We start from the raw sequence: 24,252 nt of genomic DNA, 5'->3' as shown, positions 1-24,252 counted from the left end.
TGGCTGAGCAGAGAGACCAATGCAGGGCTCAATCCCAGGACCCTGAGATCACGACCCGAGCCGAAGGCAGAGGCTTAACCCACTGAGCCACCTAGGCACCCCTCTTTGTTCAAACCTTAATATATACAAGTGGAAGAAAATCATGAAACATGGTAGATATTAAGTTGCTAAAGAAAAGTTGTCATGGTTTCCATAGACAAGCCCATTGGGCTTAGGAACAGATGTGCATGCAGGTCCCTGGCAAGCCCAGGGATTACTAAGACTTAAGTCCATGTTTGACACACATGCTTGAAGACCCTATTCTAACAAATATTTCCTAGTCATCACCCCATAGAGGATGCAGCAAGGATTTTTCAACAAGATGCATTTTAACATGAATCCATCACAAAATAAGCAAAGCCAGTAGCAGTGAAACAAGAGTGTGTCCACCCAGGCCTGGGGTGGGGAGTCAAGAGGGAAACGCATGTAGTGTCCGAGTGAAGGGCCGGCATACAGAGAGGTGAAGGAAGGCCAGTGGAGAATCCCATGCGTGGCCCCCATCCCTCATTTCCAGGGAACAGCAAATACCCACGGCTGGGTTACTGAACACTGACCACGTGCCAGACACACACACGGGGTGCTCTACACACACGAGCTCAGTCATCATCAGAACACGTTCAAGTAAATACTGTCACCAGCAATATTTGCTGGACGATGACACGGATATACATGATCAAGGCAGAGTATGACTGAGAGCCTGACATGTTAAGGCTTACACTGCACCTCCTCAGAAGGCCTGCCGAGGGCCGCAGCACACAGCTGCGCAGAGGACACCCTTCCTGGCAGCTTCCCCGCGCGGAGCTCTGGGCCTGAGGAAAGCCAAAGCAAGGGAAGAGAGAAACATGGCACAACAAGGTACTCGGCAACCAAACATAACGAAGGAACAGGATCTATCCCATCCTCTAAATGTGTTGCCTATACAATCTGGGCACAATGCCTTTCAACATTCCTAGTGCATTAATCCTGAAGTGTGCCTGTCATAGAAACGATAATGTTATATGACATGAAACTGCCGTGAAATAGACAGCTGACCATGAGCTGCGTGGAGGTGAACAGAGGCTCAAGCTGCTCAGACCATGCTCCTCAAAGATGTGCTGGAAGATGGATGATGAAGATTATCTTACTTGGTTTTTAAGTCCTTGAGCAGATGACCACAGTATTAGAACAACACACCTCCCGAGTTTCTGCATATAGAGATCCAAACAAGGTATGACACTGAAAGCTGAGGCTCCAGAGAAAGGGCTTCTCTCCTGGGGAGGGAACATACTACTGGGGATGCTGAGAAGGGTGACTCAAGGTCTTCTATCAGACCAAAGCTAAATGGCACAAGTCCACAGTAACAATGTATCTATTTACCTATGCAATCCCCATGTAAGGTTCTGTCCTCAAAGGACACAGAACTCAGGTAACCAGATGCAAATCTAGCCACAGAACTTTGTATCAAAGGAGGAAAAGAAGAATGCTGTTAGACAAGTAGCAAAAACCTAGAAAGAAAGGCCATGGGCTAGATCCAAGACTCTTAAAGAAGAAATGAACCCCTCTTAAGCTTGCAAGAGAGAGCAGGTGTCACCTAAGGTATCAGAAACAAATCACAGGCATCCCGCTCGGAGAGACTGTCAGCATCCTGGAGGACGTCTATTTCCCAGCCTGGGAAGATGGATCCCATGTTAACAGGAGCTCTCAAGAGCATGGTCCCTGACCCAACAGTAGTGTAGGGATCCCCTGCGGCCCTGTTAGAAAGGAAGGTTCTCTGTCCAAACCTCCTGTCAGAAACCCTGGGGCGGCGGGCCCAGCATTCTGTTTCTAGACAAATCTGACGCACACTCAGTTTAAGAACTATCAATCCTGGCAAACCCCTGCCTTAAGCGGACCCCCAAAATTCACACAGGAAGGGTAAGAAACCATTTTCCTTCCCACCGACTGCAAATTCGGTGTCAAACGAAACATCGTAAGTATAAAAGACACTAGTGAGAAGTTTTCGGATGTGCACATGGACTTAATTCTCATTTCCTGTATAGAAACAGCATGAAGTTTATTATTAGCAGCAAATAAATGTAACATTCCAATGAAAATACAAAATGCAACATATTTTTATACTCATGGTTCACTTGAGGATCTTATTGCTCCAGGAGAACTATCCGGTCATCAATTTTTATCATGGACTCGGAAACTCAAAGGATGCATAATTATAACGACCTTCCTAAGATAAGACATTCATATATTTAAATGAGCTACATTTTATATGCAATAATTTCAAAAATATATATTCTTTTAATGACAGTTCCTAAAGCTAGTAAGAAAGTGAAATAGGTACATCACACCCTGGGGTGAGCGGGAAATTGGAAATTAGCGCAACTCTTATGAAAAGCAATTTGGCAATATGTGTCAAGCCATAAAACCTCCATACTTTTTGACCTATTAGGTCTACTGGTTTCCAGATTAAGAATTAATTCCCCAAATGAAAATGTTATATGAACAAAAGGTACCCAATATAGGACCCAAATGGAGGAGAAGGGATGTCTGCAACATGAACATGGCTAATAAAATATCACATGACCACATAAAATAAACACAGACTAACGTTAAAAGACACACTTGAATGAAAATGATACAGAACTGTGTCTATATTATGACGCTAACAAAGTCAAAAACACATACAAGGGTGCACAGAGAAGATGTGGAAAGCACAGGATGTTAGAACATAAGGGTAAATTTTCTCTTATTTTTCTTTCTACTCATCTTCATTTTGGTGTAGTAATAACTAAAATATTAATAATAAACCTAGAAGTGTTCAATCCCACGTGCAAACCTATTTTGAGTCCAGATAAAGTGATTTCCATCTGTGCGCGTGCGCGCATGTGAACATTCATGGGAGGAGTGGGGGGGGGGGCTAAAAAGAGAAGGGGAAAATATCAAATTAGTCACTGCCAAGGGACAGTAACTGATTTAAAAGGAGACACAACATACCCTTACCTCCCACTAAAAATCCAACCACACCACATAAGTTCAACCCACAGAATTTTAGGAACCAGAGAGCCACCTAAATGATGATGTAACAGGAAGTCAATCAATCAAACAACCAAAATAGTCTCTCTTCCTCTACTCTCCATGATCTTTTTCGGCAAAATAACATTAAACACAGAACAGATGATGCAAACTACCATTTGCTGAGCTCAGTTTTAAACCGACAACTCTAATTTCAAACGGACTCCTATTAAGGACAAGTGATCTTTAAGAGCCACTTGGGTTGATGCCTGTGACACAGGGAACGCATTTGCAACATGAATTCTTACAAAGCCCAAATCCCGCATTTCTGCCAAGCTCTGCTTTCATCATGCAGGCCTGCTTGGAGCTGCTCCAGCCCAGCGGCCGCTGGCCGGCTACCATCCTGGCCTCAGGATATTAGTTTCCTCTTCACTGGGGGCAAGTTCCCCAGTGCATGGTTTATTATGACGCCAATCCTTCTCTAAATTGTGTGCTAAAATAAACAAATTAAAATTAGATTTTCAGTTCCAAGATGCTCAAGGATTATTGGGGAGAGGGTGAGCAAATGAAGTCGATGTGTAATTCCAGGCAAAGTTCAGAGCTTCACAAATCAGCAAAACAATCTCCCTGTTGCAGATAATTCTCAAGGCACTTGACGGCCCAAAATGCTAGTCAGTAAGCTCCCAACGATTGAGAAATAATTACCAAGAAGATGTTCATGACTTCATCAGAAGAAAGAAAAGAAAAAGAAAATTAAAAGAACAGTCAGGTAGCAATGCATGTACATTTATGTTTAATCTGAAACACTGCTTTAAACAGGCACTCTCAAGGGTCTCAAAGCCAGACACACTCTGCCGTTAGAGAAAAAAAAAGAAAAGAAAAAGCAGCAGCAGCAGCTACCATGAAGGCGTGCCAATTTGAATTACTGCACACAAAAGCTAGGGTAAATTACCCCGATGCCACTTTCCTCAAAGAACTTCCTATTCTCTGGTTATGTTGTTCAGGAAAATTATGATTGTCCCAAGAATCTCAGTCCTTGAGAATTCATACATTATTTCCTTCATACTTCAAAACCAGGATTCCAAGGACTCCTAGGAGGGGAAAGTATCTTTTGAAAATAAATATTAATCTAAACAAATGGCATTTTCCTGTTTTTCTGGAACAATTTCAGACCTGTCCTCTGAAAGAAGACTTCCAGCTGAGAAGACTGAAGTTTATTTAGGTGATTCAAGAGAGTCTGCCATAGAAATCCACTTTCTGGGTAGCCGGGGCAGGTGCAATTTAAAACAGTCCATTTGGTCCTTTCAGAATACAGTGCACTTCCAGTAAAGTTCAACAATGTATTTGCGGTTGATTTGCATACCGGAAAGACCAGAATAAGTTAAGAGTTGATTGTAGGGGTCACAGGTTGAAAATGACTGACACGTGCTTCTGTAACCACGAAGATGACACCATTTCACACAACTTACTCGTAAGAGGACCCGCATGAGCCACCTACTCAGGGCTTCCTGAATTTGAATTCCACTAACTCAGAACATACAGCCTGCTTCTTACAAGGAGGTGAATTCTGAGTGTGCAACCTGAGCCCTTCCGCAATAACCCACATGTAAGAAGTAAAAATACCTAAAACAGCAGAATTCACTCATAGATTTACTGGAGCATTCTTCTCATGTTAAATCCCACTTATGGATTTAACAAGGAGAGTAGGTGGGAAGAAAGGCAGAATAGGAAGATGGAGAAAGGAAGGAATGAAATATGGACCAAACAAAAGAAGAGCCAAAGACTAACTAGTCTTTTCAGAGATATTCTTTTTTTTTTTTTTTTTTTTTTTTTAAAGAGTCAGGCAGTGTTTATTGGGGGCTTACACTCAACCACCAGGGAGGCAGCGCCAGGACCAGATGTCCCAGCCTGAAATATTCTTCTTTTTCAACCCTCATTTCCTCTTGTGTAGCTAAAATATAATGCCATTACATTCCACCTACTAGCCATAAATCAAATATAGATGCTGATAGCTTGATGTATGATTCAAAGAATAAGTATGATTCATGGAACAATGTGGACTTAAATATTTCCTTTGCCCTTTTATAGACAGCAGAATCAAGAGGACTCGAGGAAGGACATTACTACATTCGATCAGGTACTTACCGTTGCTCACCATACGTCTGGCCACTTCCCACAAGACAAGTCCAAAGGCCCAAATATCAACTCTCTTGTAAGAATCGAAACAATCCACCTGGATGGTTTCATCTAGAACTTCAGGGGCCATGTAGCGTTTGGTGCCCACACGGGGGTTGTTCCCCACATCGAGCTGATTGGTACTCTGGGAATGCATGACTGCCAGGCCTGAAAGGGAGAAAACAGGGAGGGTCAGTTGACTTCTTTCTCCCAGAGGGTTGCTGAAGGATTTTCAAACAGACCCCATCAGGAGCGCCCTCTGGTGGTCCACCTGGTCACTGCGGCACCATACCCAGAGGAATTAATCTCTGGAATATCGTGGAGAGAACTTCTGTGACAACAGAAAAAAGAACTAATGCCAGAAACAGTCGGAAGCTCTGATAAAAAGATCTGGATGAATAATAAACCAACGCACCAAACCAATAGGAGGCCAGTATTTAGGGTCCACAGGAAAATAGTCTCACAGGCGAAGTGGGAACCTCTGAGGGTCTTAGGAGAAGTAAAGCTCTCGTGTTCCACCACAGCTCCCAATAGTGGGCAAACACAGACTTCCAACAGTGTGAGGCAGAGAATGTGAGGTGATGTATCACTACTTAAAGGGCGGGCTGCTGCAGGCACGGCTCCATCCCTTTCAGAAGAGCTGCTTGTCTGAGAAATAGTGACGCTGACCGAACCCACAGGCCTTTCTCTACAGTCATGCGTACACCCAGCATCAAGCTAGACCTCGATTCAAAGCACAACTCTCATGCTAAATGGCTTTGAAGCACTTTCTTAAACCATGACTCATTTCAGAATTCTTCAATTAGAGAGCCCTGGCATTCCTCGCCAACCGGGAGGTTTAGGCAGATACATGCATGATTCATTTGAGAATGAAATTACTTTTTGAGGTAGATGCTGACCAACTCAAAATGATTCCTTTAACACTCAAAATAATGAGAAGTGCCAAATTGGAACAAGCGGCCTCTGAAAACCTCTGCAGCCCAACGATCCCTTGGGGATCCCTCAAGCTTTCTGTGGAGAATGCTTCTCCCTCCAACTCCATGGCTTTGAATGTGTGGGATGAGGACTCCTTCTCATGCCAAGGAGATGGCACATGGTATCGCACCCTTAATAATTACAGAGAAATCAGCAACTGCATTCACTATACTAGATTGGTTCCTTTTCCTGATTCTTCTACTCAACCCCAAGATTCTGTGGCTGTGGTGAACATCTCCCGAAACATATACACTTCTCTACCATTTCCAGAACCAAAGAGTCAAAATAACAGAATATGAAAAGGTGTAGTTTAAGTAGATCATGGCAATACTAGCTGTGGTGGTTTAAAAATATGTCCTCAAGTTCTTTGAAACGCCACCCTTCTGGAGGTGAAACTCAATTCCCCATGCCCTGAGTGTGGGCTGGACAGTCACACGGACCACGGCAGAAGTGAGTGGAGATCTTCAAAATTAGGACATAAATGGCACCATGGCTTCCTCTCTGCTCTCTCTCAGTTCTCTTGTGTTATGAGGACACTCACGCAGCCCTGTGGAGAGGTCCCCCAGACCAGGGACTGAAGCTTTCTGCCACCAGCCATGTGACTAGAACCATCGTGGGAGTTCCTTCAGCCCTGACAAAGCCTTCGGACGCTTGCCGCTCTGATTGCCAGCTTGAGTGTGTAACCCCTACAAGAGATCCTGAGCCAGAACCAGGGGGCATAGTCATCCCAAGATTACTGACCCTCAGATGACGACATAGGATAACAGATTTGTGTTATTTTAAGCTGCTAAGTTTTAGAGGTAATGTGTTACCCAGTAATAGATAATTATCACGCTACCTAAAGAGGTAAAACAATCAAATGCAATGTGTAAACTTTGGCTGAATTCTTGTTTGAGAAAACTAGGAAAATCTGAAAATGGACATTAAATGCTATTAAAGAATTATCAATATTGTAGGTGCTATAAACTGTGATTATGCAGAAGGCATATTTTGAAGTATTTAGGAGTAAAGTGTTATGATGTCTGTAACTTATTTTCAAATGTATGAGTAAAGACAGATGTACGCCTACATATAAAGCAAATATAGCAAAATTTTAACAATTGTTGAATCTAGGTGTTGTGAATATGATCATTATACTTACTACTCTTTCAGTCATTTTGTTTGAATTTTTTATAATAAAAAGTTAGAAAAATAAATAGAATACTGGTATTTCTGCAGTATCAATAACAGAACATGATTTCAAATGAGGGATCCTTAATTTCTGGGTATAAAGTGACACACAAATGATGGTGTCATTGGAGCTGTCTTCGGTACCAAGAAACTACCCCTTGAATAGTACCACCTTAACACAGATTTTTGTACAAATCCGTATGTCTAATTGGAAGGCTACAGGCCAAAAGAAAGAAAAATGAATAACTAATTAGTTGGACTTTCTGAAAAACACCTCTGACTCCCTATCAAGTCCTGTAACCGAAGCCAACAGCTTCCTCAATTTTCCATCTCCCCTAGACCTCTGTACTATAATAGCAGTGACCATCTGATGCTTACTATTTGCCAAGCAAGTATAATAATTTCTGAATTTTACAGGAACCATGTGAGTTACATAATGATTGATTTTGAGTAACATGAATAATACTTGGGCACATTGTGAACATTTGAAACAATACTGAAGTAGAGTGCACAGTGTCGAACGCTAAAGTGTTCCTTGCTAAGCCCCCTAATCGAGTAGAAGCAGTCCTGTACTCTAGGCAGGTAAACAGATTAAAATATCTGCAGAGATATATGGGGTGATAACTGGGAAAGCCAGGATTCAAGCCCAAATCACCCTGCTCCAAAAGCCAGGGCATGACCATAAAAGTCCTCTACATCACAACTAAAACTACCCACAAAAAACTTTAGAGCCATACCCTTTCAATGCTATCCTAAATATTTTTCTTCTCACATTTGCAAAATACCATAAAATAATTCTCAGCATGAATGCAAAGGAATACATTTTCTGGACGTGTCAAATCCTCTGTCTAAAAAATAATAAATTTCATCATGTATATACAAGAGCTAATACTGTCCAAACCTTTATCAGCCTCACAATGACTACAATGGATATGAATGTAATATAAACCATGTTTTAATCAAATAGAGTGAGGACTCTCCATAGTCCACTGAAATGAATAACCAATATTACAATTCAGTTCTCATTAGCATAATTATTCAGCCAATATCCAAGTTGACTATGGTTTTATATACAGTTGTCACTATAAATGAAAATAATCTTATTTATAATGCAATTAAAGCTATACTGAGCATTACCCTAACACCACAGGAATGAGATTTCCCAGCAGGGCAAACTGTGAATTTGTTCCAGAATATTTTTCCTCTTTCTTGACTGATAATTTTGCCATGGTTACAGAAAAACAACTTTAGAAGCCATTTTTAAGATGAACTCATTCCAGAGGGGTTTGTTTGGTTTTTTTTTAAGATTTTATATATTTGTTTATCTCGGGGGAGAGAGAGACTGGCGGGAGAGGGAGAGAGAATCTCAAGCAGACTCCACACTCCCCATGGAGCCTGGTGCAGGGCTCAATCTCACGACCCTGAGATCATGACCTGAGCCAAAACCAAGAGTCAGACACTTAAACGACTGAGCCACCCAGGGGCCCCTCATTCCATAGGTTATTTAATTGTGTACCTACCTTGTGTAAATGCTACAGACTACTGGTTGCTGCTGAAGGTGGGCCAGTCAGGAACCAACTAAAGGAGCAATTTACTTGGAAGTGACTTTCCAAGATCATGCAAGGGTCTGAATTTCAAGAGATTTGGATTTTACAGCATTTGTCAGAACTCTGAGAATGTATTACTTAATATTTGTTTATTTTGCACGAAATTGAAATTTTACCTGGAGGGAAAAAAGTCAACAAATGACAGACTCCAGTGCACGACACCGTGGTATACATGCTCAAGTCTTGAGAAGAAAGGGCTCTTTCCTGTCATTCACTTGGGGACATATCAATGATTAAAGACAGATTGATGAGTGGGGAGGCATGGATATGGGACAAAGCTTGAGAACAGTAAAATATTGATGGGAGAATCTAGTTAGTGGGTATACTCACTGGGAAGTTCTTTCAATTTGCCTGCATGCTTGAAAATCTTCTTAACAGGATGTTAGGGGACGGGGCATGGATGTGATCTAGCTAACCAACGGAATACAACAAACGTAAAAACTGTAATTAAAAAAATATTTTTAAAACTTTACCCAAATCTGCTATGCAACACTGTCCATTCTTCTTAACCAGGATGTTTTTGCTCTTTAAATCTCGATGAGCAATGGCTGGCTTCCCTTGGGTCCCAAATATCTCGATGTGCAAATGCGCGAGACCACTAGCTATAGACAGCACTATTCGCAGGCAGCTAACAGTATCCAGAGTAGTGAGCTGAAGATAGTCGTACAACGATCCCATTTCATGATAATGTGTGATTAACCACAGTTGGGTACTGGAGTGTCTTGATGTCATGTCTGAAGCAATAAAACCTGGGGAGAGCAAGAACAAAATTAGCAGACATGTAAGAATTTCACATTATAACTCTTAGTATAAGGAGACAGTGACCCATACAACAGATGCCACCTGTAACAAAAAATAACTAAACTAACCAACTGCCATGAAAGGTTTACAGAGGCGTCAACAGAAAAATATAGTACTCTCCCTACTTCCATAAAAAGGTACTTCATATGAGCAGGAAATGTCCATATTCATTTTCATTATAAATAATCCTTTAAAAAGATTTTACATTGTGGGGGTGCCTGGGTGGCTCAGTCGGTTGAGCCTCTGCCTTCGGCTCAGGTCATGATCTCGGGGTCCTGGGATCGAGCCCCACATCGGGCTCTCTGCTCAGCAGGGAGCCTGCTTCCCCCTATCTCTCTGCCTGCCTCTCTGCCTACTTGTGATCTTTCTGTCGAATAAATAACTAAAATCTTTAAAAAAAAAAAAAAAAAAGATCTTACATTGCGTTACAATTCAGATAGGAATATCTTTGTGTTTATCTGTAATGATAGTATCAAACTCTTTATCATGTTCATTTTCCAAGCTCAGATTATTCATCAGCCACCCAAAAAGAATAAAAAACATAAAATCTAAAAACCTGTGTTCCAGTATTGACTTTGCCTGTGATTTGCTGTATAATACTGGGCAACTCATTTAGGTTCTCTGGGTTATCTCCGTTCAGATGTAAGATAAAGGGATAAGTTCATATTACATGATTGACTACTCATCAAATAAAAAAGAAATCAAATATAATAAGCATCTATGATGTTCTTTGTCAGTCACACAAGAAAACTGAGATGATAGCATCTGTTGGCCAGAAAAGAAGACAGATACAGAAAGCAAAAATTACAATATCCTGTAATATATACGATGAAAAGTACTGTTAGATCTGCAAAGGGCACCATGTGTCCAGAATAGGGAATCCTAGTAATTCAGACGAGATGTTCCAATAGGCTTCCATCAAGAAGCGATAACTGAAGCGGTCTTGAAAAGAAGTGAGGTTTGACAGATGCCAATAAGGAGGTAGGAAGAGATTTTTCTAGACATTCTGAGGGGACCCTTGAGCAAACTGAATGAACTTTAGAACTTCCCGACCTACGAAATAAACTGTGATGTATGTGCTTCCCTCCCCTACTACAGACATGCTTTCCACCTGCTCACTCATGCATTCTCTCTCTCTTTCTATATATATATATAGTACATGTTATGTGTATAATATACATTGTATATACTCTATGTTGATACATGTATATAAAATATACACACCTAATGGACATACTTACAAGTAGTGACATCTGGGAACATTAAAAAAAAAACAAAACAAAAAACAGACAGACATGGCTTGAGGCAGGATTAAAAGCCTTGTGTGAGGATTCAGGAAAACAGAAACAGACAGAACATCCCTCACACTTGCACAGAGTGTGATATAAAGTTTGTGCTGCTCTCATACACATTTTCTCATAAGAATTTTCTCAATGCGCCGGGAATACAGATATCATTATTCTCAGTTTATAAGTAATGAAAGAGCTGCTAGGAAATGCCAAATCATGTGTCTATTAAGTTGTCACTGATCCCAAGTTTGGTGCTAGCCATGTGGACACACCACAGCTCATACAGGAAACTCTGAGAACAAAGAAAAGGTCCCCTATTTGATTGCCATCATCAACAACAGAAGCAACTAGTAATTACTGGGACTAACAAAGTGCCAGGCACAATTCTTCTCGACACTCCGCACGTAATCCTCCAACACTCACACAGGAAGGAAGCAGAGGACAGCACTGACATTAAGGCTAGTAGAACCCATACTCTTAACCATTATGCCACACCGCCCCCAACAGGGGCTCTGACTTCTACTCAGAGAAAGACAATGTGACACCTGTATCCATTGGACATCTGTGAAGTGAACAAAGTAATGTCTCCACACCTTGATCCCCTACCTCTCTCTTTCTTGCCCTCCAAGCCAGTTCTCACGGGCAGCCTCAGACTCTCGCTCCTTCCCTCTCTCCAATATGTCTCTGTGGCCCCACAGTGACTTCTTTTGGGGCCCTTTGCTGCCGTAACACGAATAATCAAAATGTGTACTCAGATATTAGTTATTCTTACTAGAAAAGATGTTTCTACTTTATCATTATAAACCAGATGGTATTAATCACTAATTAGGCTTTCAAAAATAAATATCCTAAACTATAAGTACCACTCAAAAGAAATTAAATTACTGCTGTGTATTTATGTAGCCTCTACTGATTTCTCTGCCCAAGGGAGAGCAGCCTCTGATTAAATAAATAGATAAATAACAAATAAATATTTATTCTCTCACCTTCCCTAAACCCCTTAGGTCTTAGAGAAGGATTCTGTCTGTCCCGTTAATTATGCTCTAGACCTTCCGGAAAAATGACTTTTTAATAGGCAGGACTTTTTTTTTAACTGTTTATCTCCAAAGTGTGAATTACAGAACTACGTTTGTTTCAGAATGCGAGGGCATTTTTATGGAATTTTTGCATTTTCCATCAAAGCACTCTCCTATTAGTGAAGGCTGAACAGGTACTTCTAAGTTGGAACGCTGGCACAGCCACTGGATGTGTTCACAATGGGGAGAGAAAGTGCTTAGAGTAAAAACCTCTTATTTAACAGCCCAAGTCATCCTCCCACGCTCCTCAGGAGGGAAAATAAAACCCAAAATCATTAGTGAGGTCATCCGTGGCCCCTGTGCGCCTCTCCCTGGTGACTCTCCCAGGAACCAGGCAGCTAGGACAGCTGAGGACTGAGGCCATCACAGTGGGGCATGGGGGCTGCAGAGCGCTGGGCCCTGGAGCTAGACCGCTGGGTGCCAAGATGGGCTCCACCATTCCCGAGCTGGGTGATCTCACACAAGTCATATAAAATCTCCACCCTGGTTTCCTCATTTGTAAGATAAGGATAACGTCAGCAGCACCTCAAATGGGTACGGTGAGAACGGAAGAGTTAATTATAGGTACAGCGCTTCATACAATGCCTAACACGGGACGTATCGAGAATAACTGGTTACTATTATGTTTCAGGATAGCTCAGGGGTAGGTGAAAACCACAACAACCCTGCAATGTAATATCTTTTGCGGGTAACTTCCTTTACTTCCACTTGGTCTCAGGAAAGTCCGATTAAATGCTCAGGCGGTATCTCTTCAGAGTACGGAGCAGTTCTAGAGACGGAGGGTGGCAGAGGCTGCACAATTTGACTGTACATGTATCACTGAACTCTCCACTTCATACGACTAAAACAGTAAGCTGTGTTATTTTACAATCATTTCTTAAAAAGCATGCAAGATGAGACTTTGGAGTAAAATTCTCACATTAACTCGACTCCCCTGGTCTTAGTAATGAGGGAAAGAATGCTCAGAAACATATAACTTTGGCCCAGAGTCACACAGTGGTCATGTTGGAGGTGCTCAGAGTAGAAACCAGCGTCTCCAATCCCCTGACCACTGCTCCTGCCACGAACTAGCAGAGTCTCCCATTACCTCTTTGGCTGTTGACTTCTACACCAGACAGAGCAGAAGAGTTGAAAGCCAAGTCTAGTCATTTGAAAGATATTGTTGTAGGGGGATAAACAATGAGGGCCCAGAGTATTATATGTATGCATATATGTGTAAACGTGTGTGTGTGTGTGTGTGTGTGTGTGTGTGTGTGTGTGTGTGTGACTGATTGATTTTGAGGGGCTAGAGTTGGTAATACTCCAGGGTGGGAGGGAAATCATGGTCTAATATTTGACATAAGATGCTCCTTTGATAGAAAAGGAAAAAGGTCACAGAAAACCTTAAAGTCTATAAATACAGAAAAGTGGCAAAGCAAGGAAAGAACTATGACCACGTTTAGCCCCGCAAAACCAAAACCAATCAAAACAGACAAACAAACAAAAAACTGCATTTCTATGAGCTTTTTCTTTTTTTTTTTAAGATTTTATTTATTTATTTGACAGACAGAGATCACAAGTAGATCACAAAGAGAGAGGAAGGGAAGCAGGCTCCCTGTGGAGCAGAGAGCCCGATGCGGGGCTCGATCCCAGGACCCTGAGATCATGACCTGAGTGAAGGGCAGGGGCTTTTAACCCACTGAGCCACCCAGGCGCCCCTCTATGAGCTTTCTTTTTAAAGTCAAAAGAACTACACAGTGAAATCGGTCCATACAGCTATAAGTATGATGAGGGTAGAAAGACCTCATATATACAGAATTTCCCAGGATCATCAGGTAATAAGAAATGAACAATGTTTTGCCCTAGGTGGTCACACTAAGGGAACCTCACCTCTCACATGAATCATGTTGTGAAGGTGACTTTTCAAATTTCTCTTATGATTAAATCCCAATTTAATAAATATTTACTGAACACCTAGCATGTGCAAGGTACTGTCCTCGGTACTGCACGTGGTGGCAAAAGCAATGGAAGTGATTCTTGTCCTCAGTGACAATGGAAGGGTATCACGGTTCATATAAGTCAAGGGCACAGATAAACTGACTATTTGCACGGCCCTGTAATATCTACTGCATTTTGCTCAATGAAGCTGTGAGCCCATGAGAATGAGAAGGGGTGCCTGAACATGCCCTTCCTTTAATGAATCCCAGACCCCCCATACTTCTTCGAGTATGTGCACCTGCACAGTACAAGTCATTCCACTGTTTAAAGAGAAGTACTCCCTATACATCGCAGTTTTGAACACAACTGATGCTTTCTCTGTGGCTCACCCTGTCAGTCCCAGGGTCAGAGGGAAAAGTGGGGCATTTGGGGTTAATTCTGACTGTGGATGAATCTTCACCTCATGCTCTCATCATCGAATCCCAACTAGCTAACTACCACATAAAGTACAGAACTGTGGTTAAGAGACACACTGCCCAGTGTGACTCTCAGCTCCACGGTGTGACCTGATGGGTTAACTCATCAGTTACAACTAGAAAAACAAGAGTACCTATGCCCTTATGGCTGTGAAGCTGAAAGGAGAAAACGCACATGATGCACTTAAAGCAGTGCTTACTGCACGGTAATGATCATTGCTGTTCTACATATGCATCTAGCTGTGACATAAGCTTGTGCGATCAGAGTTACAGCACAGCTGCAACATGGGGGTTGGGGGTGTGGGGCAGAGAAGCACAAGTAAATCCACCAGGAGAAACTGACAGGGAACTGAGACTTTGTCATAGAGGGATGGGTGGCTGGAGTGTGGGGTGGGGATCATGCGTGATCAAGACCACAAACAAAGGCACAGACACCTTAATGTTCATGGCGATCCCAAGTAATGGCAGATATCCAAAGTGACTGCCATCCAGAGATATTCGAAGAGAAAATCTGAGACTCCCTGGGACCCCAACAAATAAGGAGTCTGGACAGCCAGGTCTAGAAGGCACCAATGTCAGGCAATGGAGGAGTCATCGAAAAGCACTTAGAGGAGTATCTTGGCTGCGAGCAGTGAAACATAACTCAGGGTATCAAGATGGAGAGACGGGAATCCAGCATGGACTGGAGATCAGAGACCGACAGCAACGATAGGAGCAAGGAGGACTGGGGGACAGCTAAGCCCCCACAGGTAAGACAAGGGAGAAGACAACAGCAGAAACACACAATTCAAAGATGGAACACATCACCACACTGTTAAAGAGAAACTTTAGACAACTGTCGAACCCTTCTTGGCAGACAACCTGACTCAGGTTTAATACTAAATCGACAGTAACGGGATAGAAATAAATTCTGGCAATGGCCTTCTGATGAACCAAATCTCATCCAATAGCCATGAAGTGGCCAGCACCATCCTAGAGAGTCAATTTCTCTATAAACCTTCTGTCCACTATTGAAGAGGCACTCCGGGCAGCATTCATCATACATGTATTAGCATAAACGCCCTGAGAAAACGCTCCGAAACCAGAGAAGTCAAAGGGAACGAGGACATTCTCATCCCTTATACCTCCATAGCAGTATTTCAGCGGGCTCCTCAAAGATTTCACAAATGGTTCTAAGCTTTAGTTTCCAAATTAAAATGGATGCTAAATCCCTCTGTAAATCTGGGCTTTGAAAACCATGCCTAGTTTGAGGGAACGTGCATTTAATTACGATGTCCCTGGGAGCTGTGAATCTCTAGGAAATCGTCCAAAGAGCTTTCTTAGTTTGATTCAATAAATATTCAAAAAGGGTGCGGTAAGTAGAACAACGGATGAAGCCTTGAAGTGAACAATATGGGGTAAATTCTTGTTGCTTAAATAACAACCTACAGAATAAGAATTAGCAATAATGATTTCATTTTCACCATCCAGAGAATCTTCAAACTCAGCTTCTTTGCAGATTTAAACAAGAAATTAGTGTTAAAAGAAAATTGAACATGATATAAATGCTGATGATTCCTATTATCACTTTTCAGGGGAGACTTGCAAATTCACACACACCAAATCGGAGAGGGCAAAGGTAGGCAATTATTTCTTTCTAGATAAAATTAATGAGGGGATTATCTTTGTACTTACCCAAAATATTTTCATGCCTCAGCATCACAGTGTTGTACAATTCTGTTTCCCTGAACCATGACTTCTCATCCCGGGAGGAGAAGATCTTCACGGCGACGTTCTCCCCTTGCCAGCTGCCCCGCCACACCTCACCATACCTGCCTTTCCCTGGAGAGAGCAACACAGAGGTGACACAGGAGGGAGCCAATATGTTTCTTGCCCGCAACTCTGGCCCCCTCCCCTTGTGTACTTGAAAAAACTTAATCTGGGGCTCTCAATCCCACAACCTTTCACCTGTGAAGACATACAAAAGTAAGGTGGAACCCGCCCCTCCAGCCACCCATTGTTACAGCAAATTCAACACCCTCAGTATCTACATTGTACAATAACCTGCTAATTATAAGGTTTACAGCTAAATTCCTCTATTAAAAGGTATGAAACATGTATGGTTCTCAAAAGCACACAGTTAGTAAAACAAAATGGTACAGAGTATTAGATTCCAATGTGCTGAAAGCCAAAAAAGAAAAACTGAGTAGCTGACTGGATTCTTTCCCTTCTACGAGATCAACGCGGACATTTTCCTGTGAGCCCAAATTTGCAAATTTACATACACATTTATGTTTTTCATAAGGGAGACAATTCATTTGGAGATGTGTATTCTGAAGGATCCAAACACACACACACACACACACACACACACACACACACACACAACAATGCTGTGGAGGAGACCAACAAGCAACCACTACCTTCCCTAAAGATTTCTTGGCAGAGGATATATTTCAAAAGAGGATTTGCAGAGTTTTAAAGACATAATCCCAGAACAGTTCTGATTCCTGACATTGGTCATGGGTATTTGCTTGTTAGACAGCCCCTGGGATGCCAGAAGTGGGCCACACCGAAGGGCCCCTTGGAGAAAGCATTTCCTAAAAACGCAAGGACCCTAGCTTGTGATCCACTCTGCAAGGTGCGTGCCCCCGCCTGCACCAGCAACAGGGCTGTCAGCCTGTCAGTGACATGCTCCCTCCTCCGTTCTTCTCTTTCGTTACAGGTAGGGGTGAGGAGAGAGGCTGGGAGGAGCCGGTAATTACTTCGAGACCATGGGGCTCAACACGGGGTATAATGAGGGTAAAGACGCATGCGGCGCCTAGATAACGATGCAGCGGGAGACCCACCTCACAGGGCAGCAGGGCTCTCCCCCAGGCAAGGGGCTGCTGGGAGTCACGGCTTGTAATCAGCAGCTGCAGCAGCACCTGCACACCCAGGAATACAGCTCTTTGCTCCAAAGCGAAGCCACGAGAACCCAGACATGGAGAAAGAAAGCACGTCTATCCAGGGGATTAGGTCCTGACACAAAATCAAAGCCACTCAGTCTGGACTCCGTCCTGACAAACAATGTCCCTGTGAAATACCAATGACTAATGCAAAAGGAGGTTAAACGTGGCCAGTAAGTCATCACTGTGGGCTGCTGTCAGGTCGCAAAAATAGTATTTAGAGCAGGACTAATTTTAATACACTCATAGCAAGTGCCCGGCATTTGTAGTTCAAGATGAAGGCCAGTGCTAAGACACTACAAAACAGGCTGCGGAAAACCGTATGCTGATCTTTTCCTGCCTCTGGTTACATTCTGTCTCTTTATTTGCCCTTTGTCCTCACAGTCTCATTAGGAAGGAGAGAAAAAATATCCCGGAGAATTGTATACATTACTGTAAAGTTGCCTTAAATCTTTTTTTTTTTTAAGAAAACAGAGATGGATGTCAGGATAAGTAGACAGATTGAAAATAGAAACCTACTTCAATGGTTTTCAAATGCTTTTAAGTTGTCAAATGCTTTTTAGAAATGCAACCCTATTCAGGAGTTCCTAAAAACAGAAGCAGAACTGCCCAAACGTACAGGGCACGGAGCCCCCCATGGGAATCCATACGGTATCTGAAACTTGGGGGGTTCACGAATCACTATCTGGTAACAACTGGTCTAGTCCAATTTTGAACCCCAAATGGTAACACACTATCCAAGCAGTTCATCACACACATTTTTATTCAAGGCTACACCACATGAACACTAACTAGAAGCTACTGAAATGGCATTGCTTTGATGAAAGTCTTTAGCACTGAACCAACAAAATGCTATAATTGAATTTATACTATTTCCAAAAATGCTCAAGAATATCTACACTACCAGAAACAGTATGTGTTTTTAAAGGTACAACACTATTTTGCCCTTTGGACTCTGGGGTTGGGCTTTGAATATTGATATGGAGATTGGCTGCCCTATGAATGGCAAGTGGCCGTGGGGGTAGGAGGGCAGGAGGGCAGGGGTAATCAAGATAGGTAAACAGCCCATCATTGCCTTCTCACTCCTACCCAAACACCCTTGTTCATAAGCAAACTGGATGTTAGGCAATACAAGAGGACAACCCTGGCTGTACACGATGGGCACATTGGGGGCGTTTCCATGCATGTTTGCTCCGCCCGCAGTCCACTGAGGAAGAGAAACATGAGGTATGGCTCAGAGGCCCAAGGGCCACAGACCCAGAGCAAAGGCAACAGGCTCCTGCTGGTTACCTGTGTGCCTACAGGTGACACCTGCTGCTCATGCTACACTGCCTAGCCCCCTTCCCACTGTCAGGTTTGGGGATGTCCTGATTTCCAAACAATCAGAAAGAAAGGTGGGAGGACAGCACCCCAGTGGTAAAGGCAGGTTATGAAGTCCAGCTACCTCCCAAAAGCAAAAGAGGGAATGACTGGAGTTGCCAAGAAAAGAAACCAGGAGAACCAGAAAGAGTGTAGAGACACTGCCAACCTATCACCACCCCTCTGGCTGTCCCTATGGGTTGCCCAAAAAGAAATTAATGACAACTATCACGCGACTTGCAAATACCCACCAAATACAAGTAAAAACCAATAAAACTGAGGACCTCCCCCCCTGTACCCTCTTCCTAGCGGGCAATCAGCAATTTATAAACAAGCCATAAAAAGGTCACAAAGTTTGACCCAGGAACCCCAACTCCTGGGAATTTATTCTGAGTACTCAAAAGAAAGGTATGATGCATGCAAAAGCTTTCTCGAGTAGTACTATTGTATACAATTCAATGATCATTCAAAAGACCCTCGTTACACAATCTCTTAAAATATTTGTGATGTGTACAGATATATGGAAATGTCTGTGAGCTTAAAACGGAAAGAAGGAACACAAATTGTACACCCATTATGATTACATCTCTATATAAACATGTTCCTAGATGGGGAAAATATGAGAGGCCATAGAGAAATGGATATTGCTCTTGTTTAACAAAGCAATTATAAAGGTAGCTTTGGTAAATTTATCTCATTATTTTTAAAGGCAGTGGGAGAGGGAGAGGGCTTGGAGAACCGCCATAGGCAAGTGCGTCGTCCAAACGCCTACTCCCCTCAGATCGCTCAATGCCTCCAGTCAGGAGCAGCCACGCTAATTCATTTCTCATGCCTTCCCGTCATCCCAAAAGGTCTACTTGCATCTAAAAGCTTTTGACCAGCCATTCAGCATACTAACTAGCGACAGATTCCTTTGACGAGAATTCCAACAAGTTGAGGAGTTCTGACGCAAGGCACGGAGACCAGATACAGAGCCACACCGTCTCCTGTCATTTCAGGAGCAACAGGCAACATGAGACAGATTTTCCAAGTCCCAGGCTGCTTCTAGAGCCACAGTTAACATTGCATACAACCCACAAAGAAGAGAAAAAAGAATTACCGACACACTCCAACAGCGTGATCTGACGAGCCACTGTTCTTTGTACCAAAAAAGGGAGACCAGAGCCACTTCCTGATGTGCATGAATGATCCAATAAATCCTGGGGTTCAAGACAAGGAGAAAAAGAAACTACTGAGAAACAGTTCCCAGTTTAAAATACAAGCATGCATATCACTGTGACTCGCACGGAGACGCCAATCCTGGACATGCGGCCCATGGGTGTGCATGGACCACTGGAGAAAGAATGGGTTTTCTTAGGAAAACCAGAAGCTAGCCCTTTTTATGATAGGTTTTCCTGAGGGTTAAGTAGTCTTTTCTTATATCCAGAGTTTTAGAATAAAAAAATATATATTTAAAAAAAAAAAAAAAGCCTGAGTGGACAAGGTCAAAGATGCAAATTAGAAAGTCCAGGAAGCAGGTCCGAACACAAGGGGAAACAGCAGGAACAGGAGCACAGAGAGCAAAAAGAAGGGAAGGGCCTTCAAGTCCAAGGCCAGGGCATAACTAATCATGTTCTGCTCTGTTCATAGGTATCTGTGAAAGGATTCACTTTCATTGACATGGCAAAGGAACTCTAACAAGGAACAAACAAATCAGGAATAAGGTACAAACAACTCTAATGTTGTCTCTACTGCAAAGACTCCGTGGCCACGTGGGTCCTCTGGCTGGTACACTCAAGCAGAGAGGGGTCACCTGGAAGGATTACCCTTTAGGTGGGTGAGGAACAAAAGCATCACAAAACGTAACCTTCAGTGTCATTTTTAGGTGTGAATTATCCACTGATCAGAGAGGAGAAAAAAACCCAGGACTTTCATTCAAAACATAAAACCATGCCCAAATCTACTTCTAAAAATCAACATATTGTGAAAAAAAATTGCCAATTAATTCATTCATAAGTTTTCCCTTTTGATTCTCAGTGCAAGCCAAGGAGTAGATGTCTCTTTGCATCAGGAATGGATTGTTTGGAACCCACAGTATTGTGCCCACGTTGATGGTGGTAAGGTTATAGCAGTGTTGAGCCTATACTCTGGGGAGTATTCTTTCCCAGTTCATTCTTTCCCAGACATCTTAGCTGGCCTGCTAAAGCAATACATTGATTTGTCTGAATTTCATCTTCTTTTACTTACTCTGAGCACCACTGTGAAGTACTGTTGATCAGCAAAATTACCAAAATCTGAACATCCAAAGGAAGATATTTAGAAACCTTAAAAACCACAAAATGGATAATCAACAAGAAATTGAATGTTAGATGAAGTAGTTTCACATCTCCCTAACCATCTCTTTTGCTGTTCTTTCTTCCCTTTATTCATTCAATTTTTTTGAGAGAATAATTCTGAAAATTAAACAAATGTGTTTTTTTTTTTTTTCCATAATATAGAATCATGGTTTTAAATCTAGCTCATAGACTTAAGTCAGGGGGTTGCCATCAGCCAAAGACTGACAAACATCTACTTCAACTCCTGGACCCAAGGCTTCTTTTTCAATGTAGGAGGCTGTTCAGTGAGATAGGCTTTGTTGAATAACATAAATGAGCGTATCACTTAAGTAAGCAAGTATATATACCAAAAATGACAACTTGTTTTAAACAGTGTTCTTTGCTATTATTGTTATCGCGATATACTGTCCTCTAACATGATTGAGTGGAGAAGACGGTTTTGGTATACACTCCCATTCCTCCTCCAAACTTACAGAAGCTATTTAAACAGTGATTGACACTAGATATTCCTATCATTAGCCATGGGGGTTAGCAGTTCTGGGGAAACGGAGTTCTGACTGATCGACTTTAGAACCTCAGGATTCAGCCTCATATCTTGCTCTTAACTCAATAAACTCACTGAATTTTCCTTAATATGGGAAAGAAACTTCTAAGTACATTTCAAACGAAAAGCTGTATTTCTCGGGGTGCCTGGGTGGCTCAGTGGGTTAAAGCATCTGCCTTTGGCTCAGGTCATGATCTCAGGGTCCTGGGATGGAGCCCCACATCAGGCTCTCTGCTCAGTGAGGAGTCTGCTTCCCCCTCTCTCTCTCTGCCTGCCTTTCTGCCTACTTGTGATCTCTCTCTCTCTCTCTGTGTCAAATAAGTAAATAAAATCTTTGGAGGGGGGGAGCTGTATTTCTCTACTTTGGGAAACAGAGTGTCCTCATCTCCTCTCTTCCCCAGTTCTGCCATACCACGATCTAAATAGGTAGGTAAATGGAAAAAAACAAGGTTCCCTCCTGGTTTTTATACAAAAATGTATGCTCGACTGGTGGCCCAAGGATAGAGAAGGCAGGAGGATGGGCTGTTTCTCAGCCTGTATCAGCCACCACCAAATGTTTTAACAATTCGCCAAGACTGGTCCAAGAATAGCACCTGAGCTACAGAGATCAGTGAGGGCGAGTCTTCTTCAGCCAAGAGGAAGCTGGAGAGCAGGCTCACCTTCAGACCTTCCACATACTCATAAGCTTGTCGTCTAGCAGAACAAGACTTAATATGCGATGATCTTAGCTGATGCATGACCATGACATCAAATAACACTGGATCCCATTAGAAAGTTATTACCTGGATGGTCCTCCATCAAATATGACAAGGAGAGTCTTGACTGGGTATCAGCATGTCTTTAACACCTAACACTCCCTAATCTTCACCTTTTTCAGAGGAGGCATCAGACTCAGCCTAGGATCGTTTCAGAATGCTATTATCGCTTCTCTCTTTTGCATATTATTGTAACCTATTTATAGCAAGTGGTTCCCTTTTCTCACTTTAAGTTTCTTCTACATTAACACTTGACAATTTTTAAAAGTTAAAAAAAGGAAGACACTTTCGCATGTGATATCACCACTGAACAATATGCAAAAGAATAACTTTAAAACATATAAATCCAATGGTGTCTGACCCTGAGCCATCCGTGAGGGTAGCTACTAGCCACGTGTTGACTTTTAGCAAGTGAAATGTGGTTAGTCTGAGCTGATATATGCTGTGAGTTTAACATATGCACCATAATTTAAAAACTTAGTTCAAAAAAAAATAAAAAGAATGTAAAACAGCACATTCACAATTCTTTCTGATTGATGATTATATGCTGAAATGGTAACTATATACATTAGGTCAAATATGTTGTTAAAATTAATATCACCTACAGTGGGGGGTTTTTTAACTTTTTTTTAAGTGGCCACCAAAAAATTTAAAATTACAGATGTGACACACCTCTTTCTATTGGACAGCACTGACTTAACCAAATGACTACCTCCACAAGGGGGCAGCACAAGAGCGTGCAAAGTTTAAAAGCAGCTTTTTTGGATGTCAAATTTTAAAGTCTTAAATTACAGGGTGTTAAAATAATCTAGAAGGGAAAGTGATTTTAATATTAAGCAAAGGTGCTTTTTTTGAAAGCACTTTTATTACTAAAAATAGAGTAACTGAGTTACTCCAAGCCCCACCCCACCCCTCTGCCCCCCATGATTATAGGCAACTATTCTCCGCACCTTTTCCCTTACTCCCAAAAGAAAAACAACTACCAAGAATCTACTAAAAAAAAATCCCCTCCCTCGCTGAACATAAATGTCTATCTAAAAAATGTTCTCACATATGGGAAAGTAAACACGGGCCAACACAGGCTTGCCTAGGACACAAGTGACCAGTGGTACGTGTGCACACTGTCCAGCCCCCGCTACGAGTTAGCATTTCACGATGGAAAGAAGAAAGCATGTTTCACCATCTTTGTTATGCTTGGGATTCCCTGGGGTCTCAAACTCACTGCTAAAGTGCTGTCTCCAACATTGGTGGTGATGAGCCCTTCGATGGTGCCGTACTCCACATCTCTGGGATTGAGGCGTTCTTGGTTTCGCCTTTTAAATTTTCGGAGAGCGACTCCCAGGAGGCAAGCTAGAAGGCATACTGCAAATACTACAGACAGAATAATGAGGCCGACCTCCAAGTGGAAATTCTGTGTTCCAGGAAAGGATTTCCCTGGAGATGGGAGAGAAAAGGAACACAATTGGCTGTAAGGATCACAGTTTACTTATTATTCAGCATAACTGATGCCTAACAAGTAGCTCCTGAGCCTGACCACCCGGTCAGGCTCAGTTTTTAGTCACAAACTGTTAAAAACTAAAATATTTCCTAATACCCAGCCAACGGCCTGGTCATTTGAACCATTATTCATTCAGGCACAACCGGAGTTTGAAAAAATCTACCGAGAACCAACCATATTCGTGCATGTAGGTGGAAGTACGTTTATGATAAATGAAGTACTTCACAAGTCCCTGGTACTACTCTTCTTAACACAGATTCAATCGTATGAATGTTTTATCCTGAGCCCTTACAGACAGAGATGATGCTATGATACTCCTATGAGAAAGTGCTGAGTTAAAAACA

The 24,252-nt window shown here is 42.2% G+C and overlaps 1 protein-coding gene across 4 annotated transcripts in view; it reads right to left on the bottom strand.

Annotated features, from left to right (window-relative positions):
• Positions 1-24,252, bottom strand: part of ACVR1 (activin A receptor type 1) — a 126,762-nt gene that overhangs the window by 14,206 nt on the left and 88,304 nt on the right. For 3 of the 4 annotated variants that reach the window (XM_080797940.1, XM_080797941.1, XM_080797942.1), the window contains 5 exons: positions 23,633-23,844; positions 19,896-19,995; positions 16,185-16,331; positions 9,425-9,700; positions 5,170-5,367 (listed from right to left, as the gene is read on the bottom strand). In XM_080797940.1, the coding sequence (XP_080654066.1) occupies positions 5,170-5,367; positions 9,425-9,700; positions 16,185-16,331; positions 19,896-19,995; positions 23,633-23,844 (933 nt within the window). Of the gene's footprint in view, positions 1-4,326; positions 4,456-5,169; positions 5,368-9,424; positions 9,701-16,184; positions 16,332-19,895; positions 19,996-23,632; positions 23,845-24,252 lie in introns of those variants that run through there. The other variant, XM_080797943.1, reaches the window with a different exon arrangement.

The sequence above is a fragment of the Martes martes genome, assembly GCF_963455335.1.
Source record: "Martes martes genome assembly, chromosome: 3".
NCBI lineage: Eukaryota > Metazoa > Chordata > Mammalia > Carnivora > Mustelidae > Martes > Martes martes.
Note: the sequence above shows the minus strand (reverse complement) of the source record. Positions and strands in the feature narration are given on the sequence as shown.